This window comes from Candoia aspera, chromosome 1 (genome assembly GCF_035149785.1).
Source record: "Candoia aspera isolate rCanAsp1 chromosome 1, rCanAsp1.hap2, whole genome shotgun sequence".
In the NCBI taxonomy this organism is placed as follows: Eukaryota; Metazoa; Chordata; class Lepidosauria; order Squamata; family Boidae; genus Candoia; species Candoia aspera.
Genome location: NC_086153.1, coordinates 45,858,566 through 45,878,503, shown reverse-complemented (window position 1 = coordinate 45,878,503; position 19,938 = coordinate 45,858,566). Strand labels below are relative to the sequence as shown.

Below are 19,938 nucleotides of genomic sequence, written 5' to 3'. Positions count from 1 at the left end.
AAAAAGGGGGGAGCTCTCTACACATTCAATTTCTATGGTTATTTTGGTTTTTAATCCATCTCCTTGTGGCCACATGGGGAATGAAGAGTTAGCAGAAATGGATGGAAACTGGGTAAGAAACTCCTTCACCATAAACCTTAATGATTTTAAGCATGTGTGGGTTTCTTAATTTTTTTTACTCAGACTTTGAAAAACTGGAAAGGGTAGCAAAGGAGGGACCGAGAGCCTCTCTGTCTCCTTTTGCAGCAGCTAGGAGGATTCTTAAATTGGCCACCACCACACAGATCCATCTACTCTCATTCAGCTGCTGCTGGCACACCATGGTATGTCCATTATTGGGGGAAAGGGGGGGTGGATGATTGTTTATGTCATGAGAAAAGACCACAGACTGTTTGTCAGTGCAGTCAGTCACAAAAATTGGAAATTCTTCTATTTATTTTATCTCTGCTTTCCTTTCACCTAATCAAAACAAAAACAGGGAAGGGAGAGAGAGAAATATAAGCAAGAAAAAGAAATAGACTGGTCCATTTATTAGACAGGCAGGGGACTTTCTTCTCTGCTTAAAATTAATTGGAAATAAAGAAAAAACCCACTTGGTGACAAAACTCTTTTCTATAAGTGTCCCTGGTGGCCCCATTTTTTTAATAGGGCAGATTCTATCTTCCCAGTGCAAGTAAATGATATGATTCCATTCATTTGCATAAGGAAGAAAGAGTCCAATGGGTGTCACAATATGGCCTGATCACTGCTATGGTGCCCACCAACACCACATTGAATGTCCCAGCCCTAGAAATCTTTGCATTTCCTAAGTACAGAAGGAAGTTGAAGACAGCCTCATGTAATATAAATGAGACACTTTTAAAGGTGACAACACAATGTACTGCAGGGCCCTTTCCTGGCTATTAGATCTGAAATGCTTCCCATCTACCTCATTGACTGCTTCCTGGTCCTCAGATGTGGAGCCAAGGGAGTTAAGATTTTCCTGCCAAATCTTGGATCCCAGCAACTAAGCTACTACTTCAGCAGCCTCCCTCTCTACTCTATCATACACAGCAGAATAGCAGCACAGCCTTATGACATATCCTAATCTCTAACCAGGGGTTCTGCAGGAAGGGTAAAAAAAAAAATTAAAATGGTAGCCATGACTGTGCAAAGACATCATCATGACTTTTCTGGCACTCCCACTACCACCCCTGACATCCTATCTCAGCTCCCTTGCTTGCCAGACTCTTGTAGGGAAAGCTTGATTCCCAATACAGGGGCATAACAGATGATTATAAATTAAATTTCTTCTCCCCTATAAAACTCTTCTAGTTGTCTGACATGGGTGCAGTGAACTTAAATTAAATCTGTACTTCTGGTGAAATTAAACTCTTCTTGATGTTTTCTCTTTGGATATTTAGAATGTTCTTTCTACAATGATAATTAAGTTAAGCAAGTATTTAAGACAGATAAGGATTCTTGAGCATGTGTCTTAAGGAAGAAATATATATTGAAGCTACCCTACTAAGTAATGCTACCTCTTAATCCACATCAAATATGCAGTAGCTTCAGTTGTTGCTTTTTTTCATAAATTGCACTAATACAAAATTTACCAATAGTTTGTTGTCCAAATTGACTGGGTTTATACAATGCTAAGCTAAGTTGGTCTTGCACAACATTCTAAGTCCAAAACAAACTACATTATGGTTTGGTGTAATCTATGAACCCACTCTCTGTAGATTATAATGATGAAGAGATTAGAAAGAAGCCATACACTTAACATAAGCTAAATAGATAGGAATTTTGTTAGTTCCTAATGTCCAAAACTAGACATTTCAGCTCCCAGTATTTGTAATTAAGTTAAATTGCTTCCACAGGGCCGTGCTGGGGCTGGGGGCACCAAAATGACAAAATAGTATTTGTATACTGAATTGGGGGGGGCATGGAATCCATGTTTGCCCCAGATGACACAGACCCTAGTTGCGGGCCTGTGCTTCCATATCAGATGCTGAATGCAGGAAAGGAAACTGGGTTTTAACCTTGTATTGTCTACCCTGACTGGCAGTGATTTTCCAGAAGAAGACTTTCTCTTAATCTATCATTTCATATTTTAAAGAGAAACAAAAGGAAGGAATCTAAGATCTTTTATATGTAAAGCATGTTCTATACAAAGGAAGCAACAATCCATCAAAGGTTTCATGCTTTTCATAATTAATTGCATCAGATGTACACACAGAGTAACAGAAATTATAGGTTATGGGATAAGGTATAAGAACTGAAAATTATTTTATAATTATTTGAATAATTCATGTAGCTGTTGAGAAAAATGTAAATAGTTTTAAGGGGGATTAAATGGGCAGATTTTGAACACCAAAAGTTATAACTGTATAATCTCTGTTGATAAATTAGGAACATAATTCTACTGAAACATAAGTTGGATCCAGATGATAGTTCTTCATTCATTTCTAAAAAAAATTAAGGGCATAATCCAGCAAAAATGAAGTACTTTGCTGGAACTGTAATTGCTCCTAATTCAGACAGTCCTTTAAGTGGTGAAGTCATGTAATAATGATTATCCCCATTTATTGATTCCTTCGGCTATAAAAATTACATTTAAACGGATCAGAATTCAGTGTGTGCTTTACTTGAAATATTGAACTTTAGCCAGGCCATTTTAAAATGGAGAAATCCAGAAATGACCAAAATGTAGTCCTAATAATGGAAGATTATCCCCCTCTTTCTCCAAGATAATCTTTAAAAAAAGATTGAAACTGTTACATTCATTTCAGATAAAAATCTTATATCACCACATCATTTATTAACATTGTGCTTTTTTCCAAAATAAAAAACCCTAAAGTTATAAGAAAACCCAGTACATGCTGTTTACAATTTTTTGAAAAGAGAAAATGATGTGAAACAGAGTAAAGTATAAAGCATGCCACTGGTTCATGAACTTCATTATACTAGAAAGAAAAAGGAAAAAAATATCAAAGCAACAGACAGTTGCCATAGAAATATTCAAGGAGCTAATGCTTGTTTACAAGAGACATGTCTCTATCGGGTTTTTTTTTCCTTCAATCCTTTCCTAAAAATGGCAAATCAAAAAGCGACTGAGCAAAAAGAATGACTAGCGGCATTTGAATAGGAAATCAAGCTTTGTATTTCAAAGGAGACAGAATTTTAATAATATTTGATCCACCCTGTTATTATTGTTTTCCTGTTTAGGTTACATCCCTGCTGTAGCTGTTTTTTTTTTTTTTTAACTTAATTTTCACCCTGGAAAAATTAAGATAAAAAGTAAGGCACCAAAAAAACTCTGCCATTATAGCAATAAACCACTATAAGGCTTGTTCGTTCTTGCAGCTTAGCTGAAAACTTTGCATGTGCTGGAGCTGTATGTAGCATTTCATTCTCCATAAAAAGGTGTTATTGTACCCTATCAATTAAACCAGACTTAAATACATTAGAATAATGTCAGTACTGGACCATAAGATGGGCCTTTTCCATTTCATTTCTATGCAGTCTTTCTCATAGCCATTTTGATGGGCAAAAAGTATTCTTCCCCCTTGCTGGTAACAATTTGCTTATCAAATGTATAATTAATTGATAAGCATAAAGAAGATTCCTCTTAATTCATGTCAGGTTCCCAAAGGGATACATGAAAGGGATTATGTTTTCTCCATCTGGTTTATTGGTTCTTCCATCAATGGAAGTATACAATGCAACTGTGTTCTTTATGAGGATCCCATGTATTTATAAATAGCTCATGATGCAAACCATACGTACGCTTTGATGGCATCTGCTCCACAGTCACTGAAAGTATCCATGAAGCCTATGACACAATTGTATCAGTTCTATAAAAGCGTAAGAAAATTGATCCAAAATGATTTTTTCTGATAATGTCAGCATACTGTGCTTGCTTCTAAACTGAAATTATTCAGAAGATGGCTCATATTTTATTTCCTTTACTGCAACATACTTTGCTACCTGGTAAACACTCCTTTTTTCGTAAACACTTCTTCCAAGATTCATTCATGTTGCTCTTATCATCATGACCCACCTCAAAATAGTTGTAATATTTGTTTTTACATTCTATGCCATGATCACTTTTCATAGGTTCCCAGTCTGAAGCACGTTCTCGATCCATATCGTGGCCTCCTTTCTCATTACTTAACATTGACTTGTCCTGATTACCATTTGGCCCAGCATTTGTAATGAAAATTTCATTGGCATGTATCTGTTCATCACTCCTATAAACAGGGGAACTGTTGATACCATATTCCACTTGTTGGGAACAACTTGGCAAAGACACAGAAGAAGAAGAGGTGGAATTCCCCACAGCAGAATTAGTAGATAATGGTAAACTTAAATAATGGCTGCCACATTCTTGATAAAAACAGCAGGTGTGGATCTTTTCACAGTCCTCTCGTGCCATCCGAAGACGCTTCCTATAAGGACAGTCATGAGACATGAACCACTCTTGAGCTGAAGTACCTCCAAAAGAGCAAGTAGGGAAACACCAGTTGTTTTGCATGATAATCTCTCCGTGAATTCTCTTCATTAAATTATTTATGAGAACGGATCTCCTTAGGTAGACTTCAGGGTCATCAATGTACTTCAGTTTTTCTAAAGACATGTAAAGAATATGTGCCCGCTCCTCAAATACAGAGATTGTCTAAAATGAATGAGAGAGAAGAAATAACAATAATAAAAATGAATGCAGTGTACATTAATTGAAACATGCCACTGAGATTTTATCCATCCAGACATCATAGAGTATTTGGGCAGCTGTGTCTCTTTGGCGTGGGAAAGTCAGACCATCTTTTATCTTTATCTTTTATTGATTTTATTGTAATTTTTTTGTATATTCATTGTGAACTGCCCAGAGTCAGCTCTCACAAACCTCACCAGGAGTTGTGAAGCTTAATGTCAAGTATGCTCAACCTTATCATCCTAAATCAAGGAAACTGGATTTAGCTGACAACTAAAGTTTTTTAGTTTAAGTTTAGTTTAAGTTTAGTTTTTAAGTGCTTGAATGTTTACTAATTCAGTACTAATGCACCTTTGAAGAGCCCTTTTAACAGAAATGTGCCACTATATAGAAGAATATGTGCAAATGAAAAAATATTTTAGGGAGAACAGCCTTCTCCCAGAGATCTGGCTGGCACCAACCCTGGTGACATTCCATAAGACTGAAGGAACTCTTCTGCAGGACATTTGAAGTTTGATATTATTTTACCGATTGTAGCAGCACTTTGGTTGTTTATTAATACTTTGTACTATGTCTTGATGGTCTGTTTAATTGTATACTTGATTTAGTTTATGTTGTAAAATGTTGTCATGTCAGATATGGCAGTATACAAGTTTAATAAATAAATAAACTATTTCTAGGTTTGGTGCTCGACCCATTATGAATTACCTATTTTTAGAAAAGTAACAGAAAGCAACAAAAACAGCAGATTATAAAGATTTAGGATTAACTACACACATATACATACACATACACTAATCCATGTTTCTATATAAAATATCTCATTATAAAGGTTCAGCACCAGGTAAAGTAATTTTAAAGAAGACATAATAGTTCACTTTAAGCTTCTGATTCAATTGTAGTTACTACTGCTTATAACTACAAACTGATAAACAACTGGCAGCTGTTTCATATTTGCTGTAAAACTGTGTACTGGTTTCTTTCTAGTTCCCAGTGGGAAACTATCTATTTTACAAGAAATCACCATTACTTTTGGCAATATTACTTTTTAAAAAGTCATGGGCTAAATGAACCATGAATTCTGACATTCCTTGGGGACTGGATTTTGATTTTCCAGATGTCTAGGCAAATATAGCAACTTTGTAATGTTCTCCTTATCTGTATTATTACAGGCTGAAAGAAAAATATCAGTCATAAGGATTGTTAAACTGGTATCTAATTTCATAATGAGATGCTTGTGAGAAGAAGAAAGAGATAATGGAGAAACTTTTCATTTGTGTGTGCGTGTGTGTGTGTGTATGTGTGTGTTAGTTCTCTCTCAAATATTAAAGTTGCCAGCCAGTGCATCCAGAAACATGCTATGTATCACTGATTCCTAAGGAAAGCCATAAAATAATAAAGGATTTATCTCTTTGCAGAAATTCTGCTTCTGTTTAAAATTAGCATCTATACACAATTAACACAATGATAGTAATTTTACTACCTATCCCAATCAAGGAAGCCAGGTGAATGGAAACAAATAAATTTTAATGTCATTTTTTTAAAATTACATGGCCCCCTACAGAGTTAAATCTTAAGGAATTGTACTATTGTTATTGTTGCTGTACATTCATTGTTGCTGTTGTTGTTGTTGTTGTTGTTGTTATTAATATGGATGCTGAGTATCTGAACAGAGGAAACCCCAGAAGGCTTTTCTATCACCTTCTCCCACTTGCATCCTCCAAACACCTCTCTGGAGGGGTATGGAACTTCCTCAAACTGCATGGGGTAGGGTGTGCCATGGAAGAGGAGCTAATGGGCCTGGGCTTTGTTCTTTCCAAAACCTGGGTGGTTTCCCTCCACTCCACAATCCTGCCCTCCACCATATTCCATACTCTGCCAGAAGTGTGCAAAGGGGGTTGCAGGGGGAAAAGGGGACAGGCAAGTCCCCTTCTGCTTGCTTTTCCCACTTCCAGGATTCAAGTTGTAGAGTTTCTACTATATTTTTCTCAAGTCTTCAAAGTACTTAGTTTATACGATCACAGAGCCAGAGTAGACCAGTCTTACTTGCAGGCCAGTGAAAACTTTTATACAATGCTTGTTTACTTTAAAAACAATGTGCCCTCTACTCAAGTCTCAATGTGGTTAACTACATCAAAACCAAAACCCCACAACCTACTGCATCATCAAGACTGTCACTAAATGCAAACTTATGATTTGAGCCTTAGCTACATTTTTTCTCACTTTTTATGTGTTTACTTTACCATCTTGAATTTTTAAGAACTTGGCAGGTTGCACACTATTTTATGACCACTAGTTGGATAGCACAAGTAGTCCAACAGAGATTTTTTTCCCCTATGGTTTACATGACCCTGTTTACCTATTCTGTGAATTTGAGGCTATATTTGTTTAACATCAGGATCTTGCCCTGGAGGAAAAGGATTTCGTGCCACTTGAAGTTGGGACTTTATTCCCTGTGGCTACTCATCATTCAAACCACTGGATAAAGCTAGATAAAGCTACTTTGTTGGTGCTTTGTGTACAAAAAGAAAATTAACAAAATGAAAACATACTCACATGTTAGAATATCGTGAATGTCTTAGTATAAAATTTGACAAGCAAATAATAAAATCATTAGCTATACTTTTTAACTACAGATCTGAAGATGATCATGAGGGAAATGCAAATCTTCCATACAATTACAGAGGGTGTTCCAGAGCCTTGGATCAATTGCCCAGAGCATAAATACTGAAGGATTTATGCAGAGAAATCTCTTCTTAAACATAGCAGTACTAACATGTATCCTTGGCACATCCTTGAGTGATGCAAAGGTAAGATACACTTAAATGTTATTGATTATGGATGGACCACAATAAGTTTTTTGAGCAGGCTAAACATAGCCATGCTGATACTTAAGCTGTCCTGTCATTCTTATAATAACTTCATAAAGATAGTATTGCCTCTGTTTTAAAATGAGAGGGAGAAAACAGGCTGATGGATATTATTTTGTGAAGGCTCTCTCAATGAATTTGCCACATTGAACTGGGATTTGAATTGGCCTATCAGGTTCATAAGTCAGAACCTTTGTGTCTTCATCTCCATAAAACAGAAAGCTATTCTGTCCATCTACTTCCCTCATAATGGGCAAAAGATAACATCTGAACTAGGAGATCTTAGATTTATCAAATAACATAAATTCATACAGTATGCTCAGGTTTGGCCAGTCCTTTAGAATAGGTCAGACAACTTGGCCTAGGAACTAGATTTTACTCTGTCACTAAAAGATAGTAAATTGCCATTTTTTTCAAGTTATTAAATATTAGATTTCTAGACTTAGATTATTTGTTTCAGATTCTATATCTCACTCCCAGTACTGAATTCTTGTTCCCTAGCATGAAAAAATCAGAGCTAGCTAAAGATACTGACTGCATTTATGTGTCACATGAAAGCGATATGGTAAACTAGCATTGGGAAGAACTGATGTGTCCACTATAAACCCTAATTTGAGACTCCCAAACAAGCCTAGAATGGGATCTAAGAACAATCCATGGCTTCCAGATCTGGCCCACATATCATAATAAACAAATCACGGAAAGAGCATCTGTGGTTTGTTTAGCCCCCTCTGGGGTGAGAAGAATCAAGTGGGAGCAATCAAGTAGCATACATCTGCATGTTGTTTCTCCAAGACTAGGACTCTTCCTAGTTCTGGTTTATTATAACATAGGAACATAGCCAGTATTATTGGTCATCTCTGATTTACATACAATAGAAGATAGATTCGATGTTTTGAGTGAGAAAGATTCTGTACTTAAAGAACCATAGATCTGTCAATTGGTTCTGTGGTCAGGTATGGAATAAGAGAAGGGAAAATTCCATTCTCATTATGCCAAGGCAGTATTAATTTCTGAGCTGGTACAAAAGAATTGTCAAGTCCAAGTTTTGCCACTAAAACAGAATTGATAGCAATAAAGAAAGTAAAAGAATCAGCCAGTTCATACTATATACTAACAGATTACAAGTTTAGAAAAAGCAGGCATACTTTTTTTTTTACAAAAACAAATTACTATTTATGGAAACTAAAATATGTTGCATTCTAGCAAATGCAAGTTATACAGCTTCAAATCAGAAACTCACAAGTAATGGCTTTTTGAAACTTACTTTGGGTGTACAGTTACTGAGTGGTGGATGAAAATCTTCTTCTTCCACATATTTTCTTTTAAAATATGTGATCTTAGATGTTGCTATAGGGTTTGAATTTCCTCTGTGGTGTAGTCCTGTGGAAAATAGATTACATATAACAAATGATGTAAAATGTGTCTGACGGATACAAAAAAAATTATTGTTTGTCTTTACTGTATTGGAACTCTAATACATATTTCTATATATGTTGGTAATATTAACAAAACAAATATCTATTTAATGACAATTTATGTGAAAAATATGTTGAGGCAATGTAAGGTTTTGCTGAAAGATTCCTAAGAAACAAATCTGTTTATTTAAGCATAGTCGTCACATCAGTTTAAACATTCTTTACATACTTCACTTTAAGAAAGTTTTATTCTATGTGTCCAACCCATCTGAAAAAAACTACAGCTTTCATCATTGAACTTGTTTATGGAATTAGCACTTACTACTATTTTAAAAAGACTAATTAAGTTTAATACATTGCTAGCAAACAGTAGCTACTTATAATCTTCAAGACTGACTTAACCAAAATTATGTTTAGTGAAATTATGGCAGATATTCTTGAAAGTAAAACTTTTTATATTACTTTTTCACCATCTCATATTTTTACCATATGCCTATATGTTCTTGAGATACTATTACAAATGTTAATAAGGATGATTAATGCTGAGATAAACCAATTCTATGGAAGCCAAGAGCCATAGAGCTATCAAGCCATAGAGTTCCTCTAAGGAAGAGGAACTACCACTTCATACAATCTGCTGAGCTTGAGGCAGCCAGGGAAGACAATGGGATGGCTTGTAACTCCCCCACTTTTTAGAAATGTCACCTCCCATTGGTTTTTGAATGCTAAAGCTAGCATATCGTTTTTCTGACCCAAGCCTCTATTTGGTCCAGATTCTACCTTATTCTGTCCAATCAGCACCATAGTAGCAGATTTTTCCCAACAGTTTCTGCAGCCAACTTCCATTTCCACAGATAGCCTTCCCTTGTACCACAAAGGGTGTTGTTCAGTATTTTATGCCTTGCAAGGATGCCCCTCCCAGAAACCACATGACTGTATTTTAAATGAGAGACTGCCTGTAGAACTTGATTTCTCATTGACCAATTTTCTAATAAATAATTTCCCCTGAAATGTGAGTAGACAAATGTAAGATGCCACTGCTACTGTCTCAGGTGAATGTATTCTTTATTTTTCCATTTTTTTACCTCCTTTCACAACAGCTCTTTTATTACAGAAGATAAAGTAGATTTGTATGACCCCTTCTGACAAGAAGGAACAATGTCCTTATGGATAGACAAATCTTATTTGTAATTTGAGTATCAAATATGCATAATTTGCTCTAAACCAATTTGAAATGTTCTTTAAATTCAATATAAAGGAAATGATTTGGAACAGGTAGCCAAAATGTAATTACTATGAGCTGTTTAGAGACTGATGGATACTGTAATCTAGTCTGGGTCATAGTACTCCAATAAAACAGTGTGCTACCACAGAGTGAAATTTTAATTTTTGCTAGTATTTAATATGGGCACCTGTTTGGGAATCATTGCATTTTTCCCTGTGCTAATTTAAACTTGAAATAAAAGGTATATAAGATGGGCACAAACTTCCTTTCCAAAGATGATACTGCAGGACTTAGCTCAGATATTGTTTTTGATGCTAAATATCAGACTTGGAATAAGTCGTGTATATATAATTATTTATGTCTAAAATATTGTTTTGGCAACTAACAAAATGTTTGTAGTAACTACAAGGAAAATATTAAAACATTTAAACAATCAGCAACATTGAGGTGGGGGACCTCATAGATCAGTAGCCAGTATACTTACTTTTATGAATAGGGATTTTTAATTTTGGCCTTCTTTCCTAGAAGTCTTTTATAACATATATTTAAATCACTTTAAAAAGTGTGTAATCTAAAGCCAAATTTAGCATAAGGCACCTTTAAGCATATTTAGAATCATAAAACAAACTGCACTCCGCTCATATATATTTGAAATTAGAAGTAACGAAGAACCAGTAAGGGCTCTGGTCCAGTTAAGATGCTCTCTTAAACCCAGGGTGGGAAATCTGCAGCTAAGAGACTGCATGCACTGCATGCATGTCTAATTTAATGTGCAGAACAGAAAGCAAGAGAACTATGCAATCCTGCAAGGCTGAAAGCTCTATTTTTGGCACTGGGTTCATATACCAGCAGATCTCACTTCATTCATCATCACTTGAAGCTGCCTCCCCCACTGACTCTCCCCATGGGTCAATGGCCTTTTATAGAAAAAGGCTTCTCTACACATACATCAAAATCATGGTCAAGTGATCAGGAATAAATCATGATAAGCCTCAGCTTTGTCTGCTTCCCTCCTTATTGCAAGAGGACTATGAAAGTTTCTGCTTTTAGTTTACAGCAATCCACATTATGTCCAGACTTGAGACAGTATTATTCATTTTAATTAAAGTTAGTTAATCAGCAAGGATGTGAAACCACTTGACTCCAGTTTGCTTTAGCTAACTTTAGTTAAAGGAGACTTCAGTTCAGTAAGTTCTGACCTGGCACAAAGCTATGGCTTGTTCTATAGTAAAAGCAGGTTTTTTTTTTCATTTTTCTTCTCACATGTGCAACAGTAGAAGGGAGAAGCACTCACCTAAACATCACACTGAGATCAATTCAAAATTCCCTCTGGAAGGAAGTCATTAGGGAAGTAATCTTCCCTAAAGATCCCAGGATTTGTCCTAAACACAGACAGAGGATGGGACTTCTTGAGGGAACTCAGTGAGGAGGGAGAGCATAATATATATTTAAATACTGAGAAATTATTCTTAAATGGGATGATTTAGCAGATTTGTCCAAACAGTCCCTAACATTTATTGTTGTAAGCCACTCTGAGTCACTTGCTGAGAAGAGCAGCTATACTGTAGAAACCAAATAAATAAATAAATAAATTTCAGATTACAGTGGGAGCTCATACTATTAAATATACTGCCATACAAAAATAAAATAGCTCAAAATGGAAAAAAATGAAGCTGAGCTAGAATTCTGCTTGGTATCTAGTTTTGCAGTTTTGGTTTGGTTTGGGAACAAAAATGTCCACCTTTTATGGGAGCTCTCCCAGGCTGTCTAATGTGACACAGTCCATGCATAATTTTACCATATTATCCTCAGTTTATTAGGTCTGACACCAAAAGACACTCTCCTCCACTTCTTCTCTCTCTCTTTAAATACAGGTGTGTTATACAAATTCCAAGGCTCATCTGCACCACTCACACAGGTAATTTGAGATTAAGGTTGGGAATTGCCTCTGATTTTTCAAGAGACTTCTACCAAACATCTGTCTAGTAGTTGAGTTTGCTTTGGAGTTAGTCCCTATTCCTATTTTTCTCACCAGAGCTCGGAAAATCTAACAATGAAGAAAGGACCTTTGAGAAAGTTGTGCAAAATGATTTTTAAAATAATCAAACTATTACCCTTGAATGGAGTAAGCCAAAGAGGGTATGAGAGAGACAATCCATTGCAGGGGAACCAGCAAAGGAGGCTTTTGACTCCAGTAAATCTAATTCAGCACCACAAATGATTATCACAGCCACACCATACACACACAATGGCCCCCTTTTGCTTTTGGAACATGGAAGGCAAAGGAGCAGTGGGGACAGAGATCACCCTCCATGCTAGGTGCTCTCCCAGTAACCATAGGATCACAGTTTAAGCAAAAGCTTCTCCCTGGAAAGCATTGAGTTTAAAGGTTTTACCTTGCAGAGCTTTTCTATAGCACAGTTTACCCTAATGCATCTCGTTTTGGTTCATCCACACCCCACCCCACCCCTGCCTTTCACTTCAGTGGCCACTTACTATGTGAACTGCATGAAATGTCCATGTTTGGACAAAGCTCTCCTCTGGGTACCCGGGACTGGGGAAACACAGCAGCCAGACTGAAGGGTTCTTGCCCCGGTGCCCTGCTGGTGAGCTTTCCATTAGCATCTGTTTTGCTCACCCCCTTTAGAGACAGGATCGTGAACCAGAAAGACTTTTGGTCTATTCCGACCAAATGTCTGAATAATGTCTTCTAAATGTCACGGAATAATCCGGATCTGAAAATTCCCAATCTAATCTGCCTCACAAATTGGTTGTGGGGAAGAAATGAAGGCAGAACCTAGCAATAGCAACCGAGCCAGTATGATGGAGCGCTTAAGATGCTGGACTCGGACTCAAGTTCCCACGTTCCATCCGTCATGGAAGCTTCCTGGGGGATTTCTGGCCAGTCTGTCTTTGGGCACTAACTCCCTCCCAGGACGGTTGGGAGGATAACATGGGGAGTACTTCTGGACTCGCTGCATTGAGCTCCAGGAGGACCCCGGGAGGAGAGCGAGCTGGTCTGTAGGGTTACCTGAGGGCGGAGGCTGCCCAGCCGGTGTCCGGCAGTCGCTGCCCTGCGGCGGCGGCGGCGGCTGTTGCGCCTGCCCCTGGGCGGTGCTGCTGCCGGCGGCGGCGGCATCCGAGGCGGGGCTGCTCTTACTGCAACAGCGCGCTTCCCACAGCGGCTGGAACTCGCCGGTTCCTTCGGAAGAGACAATGGGCTCGCAGAAGCTGCTCAGGGGCAGCACCAGAGTCATCGCGGCGCCTCCGATCTGCAAACGGAGACAAAGATAGCGAGGCCGGTCAGGTCAGGCAGCCGCCGCCTTTCCTACCTCCCCCGCCGCGCCGCCCGCGAAGTTCGCCCTGCCCTGGCGTACCCTATCCGGCAGCGGCCATTGCGTGCCTGCGCTCCGCAGTCAGCCTGGCATTTGGTAGCTCCGCCGAGCCCTTGGCCTTCTCCTACGGCCCCGAGGGACCGGTTCCTCCCGCTCTCGCTTGCCTTCTGCACCCGTTGCCCTCTCTCACCCGCTCGAAGTCGATCGCCTTCAGTCGCGCGCAGCTGGCTCAAAACTCTCCTCCTTCGGTTCCGATGTTCCCTTCAGCACACTGTATTTCACCTACTGCTTAATGGGGAGGACGATCCCGAGAACTCAGCCACCCTTTCCCCCGCGATTCATGTGGAAGTAAGCGCCGCTGATTCCAGGGTCTCGTCTTACTTCCAGCCAAATGGTTCAGGATGGCAGCCCATCCCCAAGAAAGGCAACCCTTTCTCCCCGTTCACTGACCGTCTGCCCCAAAGCCCTTGGCGGCCGCTCTCGACTCTTAATTCAGATCTCCTCTACAGCTAACGAGACGGGAGGGAGGGGGGAGGGGGGAAGGAAGGAAGGAAGGAAGGAAGGAAGGAAGGAAGGAAGGAAGGAAGGAAGGAATCCAGGCAAACCAATCTGAGCGATATTCCCAAACTGTAGAGGAATCACTTTATTCTGTCCAGATACAACGATCCCAGCGACGGCATTGTATGTTTGTCTCTTACGTGTGGCTGGTTGGTTGGCCTGCCTCTCTCTGTCAACCGTCTCTCTCTCTTTCTCTCGCTGTCTCTCTCTCCCCCCCCCCTTCTTCTTTCCCTCCCCAAGCGAAACAGAGCGAGACTCTTAGGTAGTTGTTTCCACCAGCTCCGATTGGGCTGAACTGGATCTGCCTCCAGTCAAAACATTGAGATTAAGACAGAAAATTGGCTCCGGTTTCAAGCCGTGAGTTGCAATCCCACAGGAGCCAAGCACAACATCAGTGGAGCAAGCAGAATATTAAACAGGAGCAGGGATTCCGGGGCCAGAGCCAGGCTGTAAACTGTCCATCCAATCTCATTGCAAGGCAGGGAAAGGGAGAGGGAAAGGGTGAGAAGCAGGGATTTCTGAGGAGAGGCAACCCACATTACAATGTGCTTTCTACAGTAATTCATCTACTCCTTGGCACACAAGCCAGATGTCTCCTCCGCTCTGTTCTCTACTCTTCAAGAAACAAGAATAATTCTGTTTTCCTTCTTGCATATTCTCAAGACAATTGATGACTGCCAAAAGGCAAGTTTTCTCCAAAATAAAATGCAGGGGTGTTGGTAATAAATAGAGAATGAAAAGGCAGCATTATGTGAAGGATTATAATCTCTCTGGGCAACATTAATAAGGAAAGTTAAAAGCAGATTCATAGAATGGATGAGTTGACAGGGATAGAAGGATAGATCACCTAGTCCAATTCCCTGCTGAGTTCTGGAGTCCACTAAACCATGATCCTTGTCCTGGTTTCAGTTTCAACAGAAAACAGACCTGCTCCCTCTTGAATAGGACAGCCTTTTGGATATCTGTAGACCACTATCATAACTCTTCTTAATTATTCCTTTGGCAAGTTAAACATGCTCAGATCTTTTAACCATTTCTCATAAAGCTTGGCTTCTAGATCCCTTTTCATCCTGATAATTTTTCTTTGAACCTGCTCTAGTTCTGTTTACATATCTATTAAGGTGTGATTCCAAGAACTGGACACAGTACTCCCAAATACAGTCTAAGCAGCTTAAATACAACAGAAATATTACTTTCTGTTGTCTAGACATAATGGTTCTGCTAATGCAACCCAAAACTGCATTGGTCCTTTTAGTTGCTGCATCCTGTTTGGTCATGTAGTGGTCAGACAACCAGTTTGGTGTAGTGGTTAAATGCAGCAAGCTAGAAACCAGGAGCTCATGAGTTCTAGTCCCACCTTAGGCACAAAACCAGCTGGGTGATCCCAGGCCAGCCACTTTCTCTCAACCCTAGAAAGCAGGCAATGGCAAACCACTTCCAGAATCTTGCCAAGAAAACTACAGGGACTTGTCCAGTGCAGTTGCCAGGAGTCAACACTGACTCAAAGGCACACACACTTTGGTCAATTAGTTCTCTTACATTCTTTCCATATACAGTGCATTGCCTCCAAGCCAGGTTTCCCCAATCCTATTCCTGTGCATTTAACTTTTCTCACCTAAACGTAAGTCACAGTTGAGTATCACTTGTGTTATTGTTGGATTTGGCCCAGTGCTCAAGCCTACTGAGCTCATTTTGAATTGTGATTTTGTACTCTAAGGTAGTAGCCAGTCTCTCTAGCTTGGTGTCATCTGCATGTTAGATCAACTTCCCTTCCATTCCTCTTAAGTTATTTATAAAGTTGTTAAATATTCAGATGATGATGGAATCCCAGTGAACCCCACTTGATAACTTCCTTCCAGGGCAGTGAAAAACTATTTACTAGCACCCTTTGGGTGTGGTTGTTCAACAAATTGCAAATCCACTGGACCAAGTATCTTTTATTCCACATTTATCCATTTTATCCACAAAGATATCATAACAGAATTTGTCAAATGCTGTACTGAGATCAAGGCACACTATACTGTATCTACAGCATTCACTTAGTCTATGAAACTAGTCACTGTGTCATAAGAAAACATAAGACTAGTCTGATATGACTTGATCTTGACAAACCCATGCTGGCCCCTAGTGACCAAGAACTCTTGTCCAAGAACTCACAGGCATGTTGCTTCACAATCTATTCTAGGACAGCCATTAAACAAGTAGCTCTGTAATGTTCTCAGACCTCCCCCTTTTGAATAGTGGAACTATCTCTGCTCCTATACCAGTTCTTTGAAGATTACAGTCATTGGTTCTGAAATCAATTCTGTCAGCACCTTCAACATACTACAACATAGCTTGCCTGGCCCTGTGGGGTCTTTGTAGATTTTGATCAACCTGGAGCTGCATCCCTCCCTTTCCTCAAGCATGTTAGGAAGTGCTCTCACCTTCTTCTGAGAAAGTGGCCATTGTTTGTGTGAGATTAAGAATAACTATTACAAATGAAGAACATTTCCAGATTTCCTCTGGATTGTATTTAAACATCTGAAGAACATCTTGCCATTTTAGTCAAGAATCAAAAGGGACTGCACTCTTGTGCATAGGAGGACTAGGGCCAGAATCACTGGCTAATGTATGACTATCTCTCTTAATTGCCAAATATGAATGGTTAAGGTTTGGCAATATTTCGGTTGGGTTAAGAATGAAATGTGCATTCCAGTTTTAGCTCAGTGCTCCTTTGCATATTCTACAGTGTATGTTGAAGGAGCTAGCAGAATGGATTTCAGAACCACATATATGCATTAAAAAAATAACCATGGTTTCTGCTACTTTTACATTTCCCACATAGAATGCCAGTTTGGTCTAATGGTTAAGGCAACAGGCTAGAAACTGGGAGACAGAGTTCTAGTCCCACCTTAGGCATGAAAGCCGGCTGGGTGACCTTGGGCCAGTCGCTCTCTCTCAGTCCAACTCACCTCACAGGGTTGCTGTTGTGAGGAAAAGTGGAAGAGGAAGGAGCATTTGGTATGTTCGCTGCCTTGAGTTATTTATAAAAAATAATAAAGGCAGGATTAAAATAAATACATACATACATACATACATGTGTATGCAGGATTGTGTGTGTACATATATGTATACACACACAAACATATAACTCCATCCCAACCACATTCCAATTTCCTGCCAGCTAGGAGACTCCTAAGTAGTATCAGTCCAGAATAATTCAGTCACAGTTAAATCCTTTTGAAGTGAATGGGGGTTAAATTACCACTACTTTTTTTTTCAGAAGACTTTAGTATCACCAACTTTTCCTGGATTGTGGACTTCATATTTTAGATTATTATTTGTATTGCATAAATTAACCTATAAATAAATATCCTAAAGAACTCTGATATCTCAATATTATTGTCACTGTTCAATTCATGTTTAAGTATATAGTTCTACTATGAGCATGTCTGATCAGAATTAAGCTCTATAAAGAGCAGCAGGAACTGCAGATTCCAGATCTCATTAGCACCTGCCAAATTTGCCAGTGGTCTTGAGAGATAATAGATAAGGATTTAAATCCAATGATATCTAGAAAACCACAATTTCTCAGCTCTTAGTATATAAGACTACAGCTTCAGTTATCCACCAAATCTTTCCTTTCTGAAGCAAAATTGAGTGAGATTCTTAGATAGTTCTTTCTACCAGAACCTTGAGTACTTCCATTTTAGAAGAGAAAATTAGGCAATAGATGTTCTAAGATGTATACATTAATTGGGGAACAGAAAAATCCAGACAGATTGTGCAGAAATTTGTTCTCATATAAAGCATAGACCATTCTAGGAGTGGGCTTAATAAACTTTTACATTTCAGTGTATGAATTACAGCTAAAATACTGACAGTCCATTTTCTAAAGTATTTGCTCACTTCTATAATTTATGAGGAAGTAGGAGATCATATAAAATGTTTAAGCAGATGTTTAATATTTGTTATAAAATTTGTTACGCAGATGAATCTCACAGTGAATTTCTAAAGGAATTATGAGGTTTATATATGTTGAGTTACCTCTACTGTTCCAGTGCTTCTGGTTTCATACCTCTTTTCTAAATAAATACTTGAAAATCTACAAAGCTCAGCTTTTGCATTTATCATTATTGCAGATTTTCAGAATGTTTCTATTCTTGCTTTTGGATATGTTTTCCATATCTCTAGTTCAATATTTCTGAACTAGAATTCTTCTAGTTCAGAAATATTCTTAGATCTCTTTGGATGTACTGCATGTTTGAGATTTCCCCACAGATTTTCATAATATTCAAATCTAGGCCATTCCAAACCTTAATCTTTATTTTCTGTAATCAAGAAACTTCACAGTTGATTTGGAGGTATGTTTTGGATTGTTGCCTTCCTGAAGTATCCCAACATCTTTTCAGCTTCAATTTATTAACTGTGGGACCTTAGTTTCTAGAATATGTTGAAATTCAGTTGAATCCATTCTTCCTTCCACCTTTACAATATTTCCTATGTCACAGCTGCCACACAACGCCAAACCATAATAAGTCATCCCATGCTTAATGGTTGGCAAGGAGGTCTTTTCTTCAAATGCCTCAGCCTTTTCTTTTTCTCCAAATGTATCTTATATGGTTATAGCTAAACAGTTCAGAGCACTTTGGTCTTCGAAAACATTTCAAGCTTATCATGTTTTTCTTTTGCATACTTTAGACAATGACTTTTGTGATGAGGTCAAAGAAAATACTTCCTTCTAACAACTCTCTCATCCAGAGTACTGTTGTACAAGCAATGCTGTACTATGAACCTGATGACAACCACTCAAGTGTCAGCTAAACTTTTCAGCAGGTCATTTGCAGTGATCTGTGGATTCTGTTTTGCAAATCTGACCAGTTTTCAGACAGTTCGGGCAAATATTTTTTCTTCCAGATGTTACCTTGAGTTCAGCAGTTCCATGTCACTTCTATTTCTTGACAGTGTTTCTCACAGTTGAAATTACTAGCTGGAAGCATTTATAGCAGATACTTTTTTTATAGCCTTCTCTTGCTTTCTAAGAGTGAAATCTTCAATTTCAAATGCTCAGACAGCTGCTTGGAGGAGCCCATGGATATTGAAAGTAAATAGAACAACAATCACAACCTGAAAGGTCAGAGTATTTGTTCATCTGTGGAATTATCTTCATCTGGGTAATTGTAGATCTAATGAATCAGTCTTTTAAAAAAAAACCTTATTAACAACTTTGCAGTTAAAAAAAAGTAACATAAAATCAACTGGAAGGTTGTCTAAACTTCTGCATCTTCCACATTTATTGCTTTCTTATTTTAATCTGTAAACAAATGCAGATAAAGAATATGCATTCAAATTTGCAGAAAGATAAATGTTTAACTTTGCACCATGGAAAGCTTATATCAGCTTCTGTTTAGGGATTTGTTGAGAGATCAGATTTGATCGGGGATGCCTAAACTTTTGCATGCAACTATACAGAGTGGGTTCTTGTACTAGATATGACTCTCTTGTTTTCATACATAGGAGATAGGACTATATGAAGATGATTTGATGGAAGGGTAGTTGTGACTGTATTCCCATTCTATTCCTCATACAATTTGTGTCAAGTGAGGTTTAATATAGGAATGTACAAACTACAATTCCAGGAATGTATAATACAACTGGCTAGACCTAAATACACTGTCCAAATTTTCATACCAAATAAGATACTGATTTCATAATGTCCGATTTTGGGGAGCCAGCATGATCATAAGACTCTGTACGGGGCAAATGATGGTACATGCATCATGACATAATCATGCAAATGACCCTATTTACATAGTTGCATCATGACACAACTGATTCAAATTAAATAATCATTTAA

General features: G+C 38.4%; 1 protein-coding gene across 2 annotated transcripts; it reads right to left on the bottom strand.

Moving 5' to 3' along the window:
- Window positions 1–2,765: 2,765 nt before the first annotated feature.
- SERTAD4 (SERTA domain containing 4) lies at window positions 2,766–14,068 on the bottom strand. Of its 2 annotated transcripts, none has more exons than XM_063303073.1 (4): window positions 13,584–14,068; window positions 13,238–13,478; window positions 8,831–8,946; window positions 2,766–4,657 (listed from the first exon to the last, which is right to left on the bottom strand). In XM_063303073.1, the coding sequence occupies exons 2-4, from the start codon at window positions 13,461–13,463 to the stop codon at window positions 3,932–3,934; spliced, it is 1,068 nt and encodes a 355-aa protein (XP_063159143.1). In that variant the 5' UTR covers window positions 13,464–13,478; window positions 13,584–14,068; the 3' UTR covers window positions 2,766–3,931. The 2 variants fall into 2 exon arrangements, with proteins under 2 accessions (XP_063159143.1, XP_063159151.1); XM_063303081.1 differs by having other exon boundaries at window positions 13,732–14,068.
- Between the last annotated feature and the right edge of the window lie 5,870 nt (window positions 14,069–19,938).

What these genes read in the sequence shown, in the direction of transcription:
- SERTAD4 (XM_063303073.1), bottom strand. Translation starts at nt 13,463, where the DNA reads ATGACTCTGGTGCTGCCCCTGAGCAGCTTCTGCGAGCCCATTGTCTCT. An exon ending in TGGGCAGCCTCCGCCCTCAG is followed by an intron (nt 8,947 to 13,237) that starts GTAACCCTACAG and finishes TATTTTCCACAG; the next exon opens with GACTACACCACAGAGGAAAT. An exon ending in TCAGTAACTGTACACCCAAA is followed by an intron (nt 4,658 to 8,830) that starts GTAAGTTTCAAA and finishes CATTCATTTTAG; the next exon opens with ACAATCTCTGTATTTGAGGA.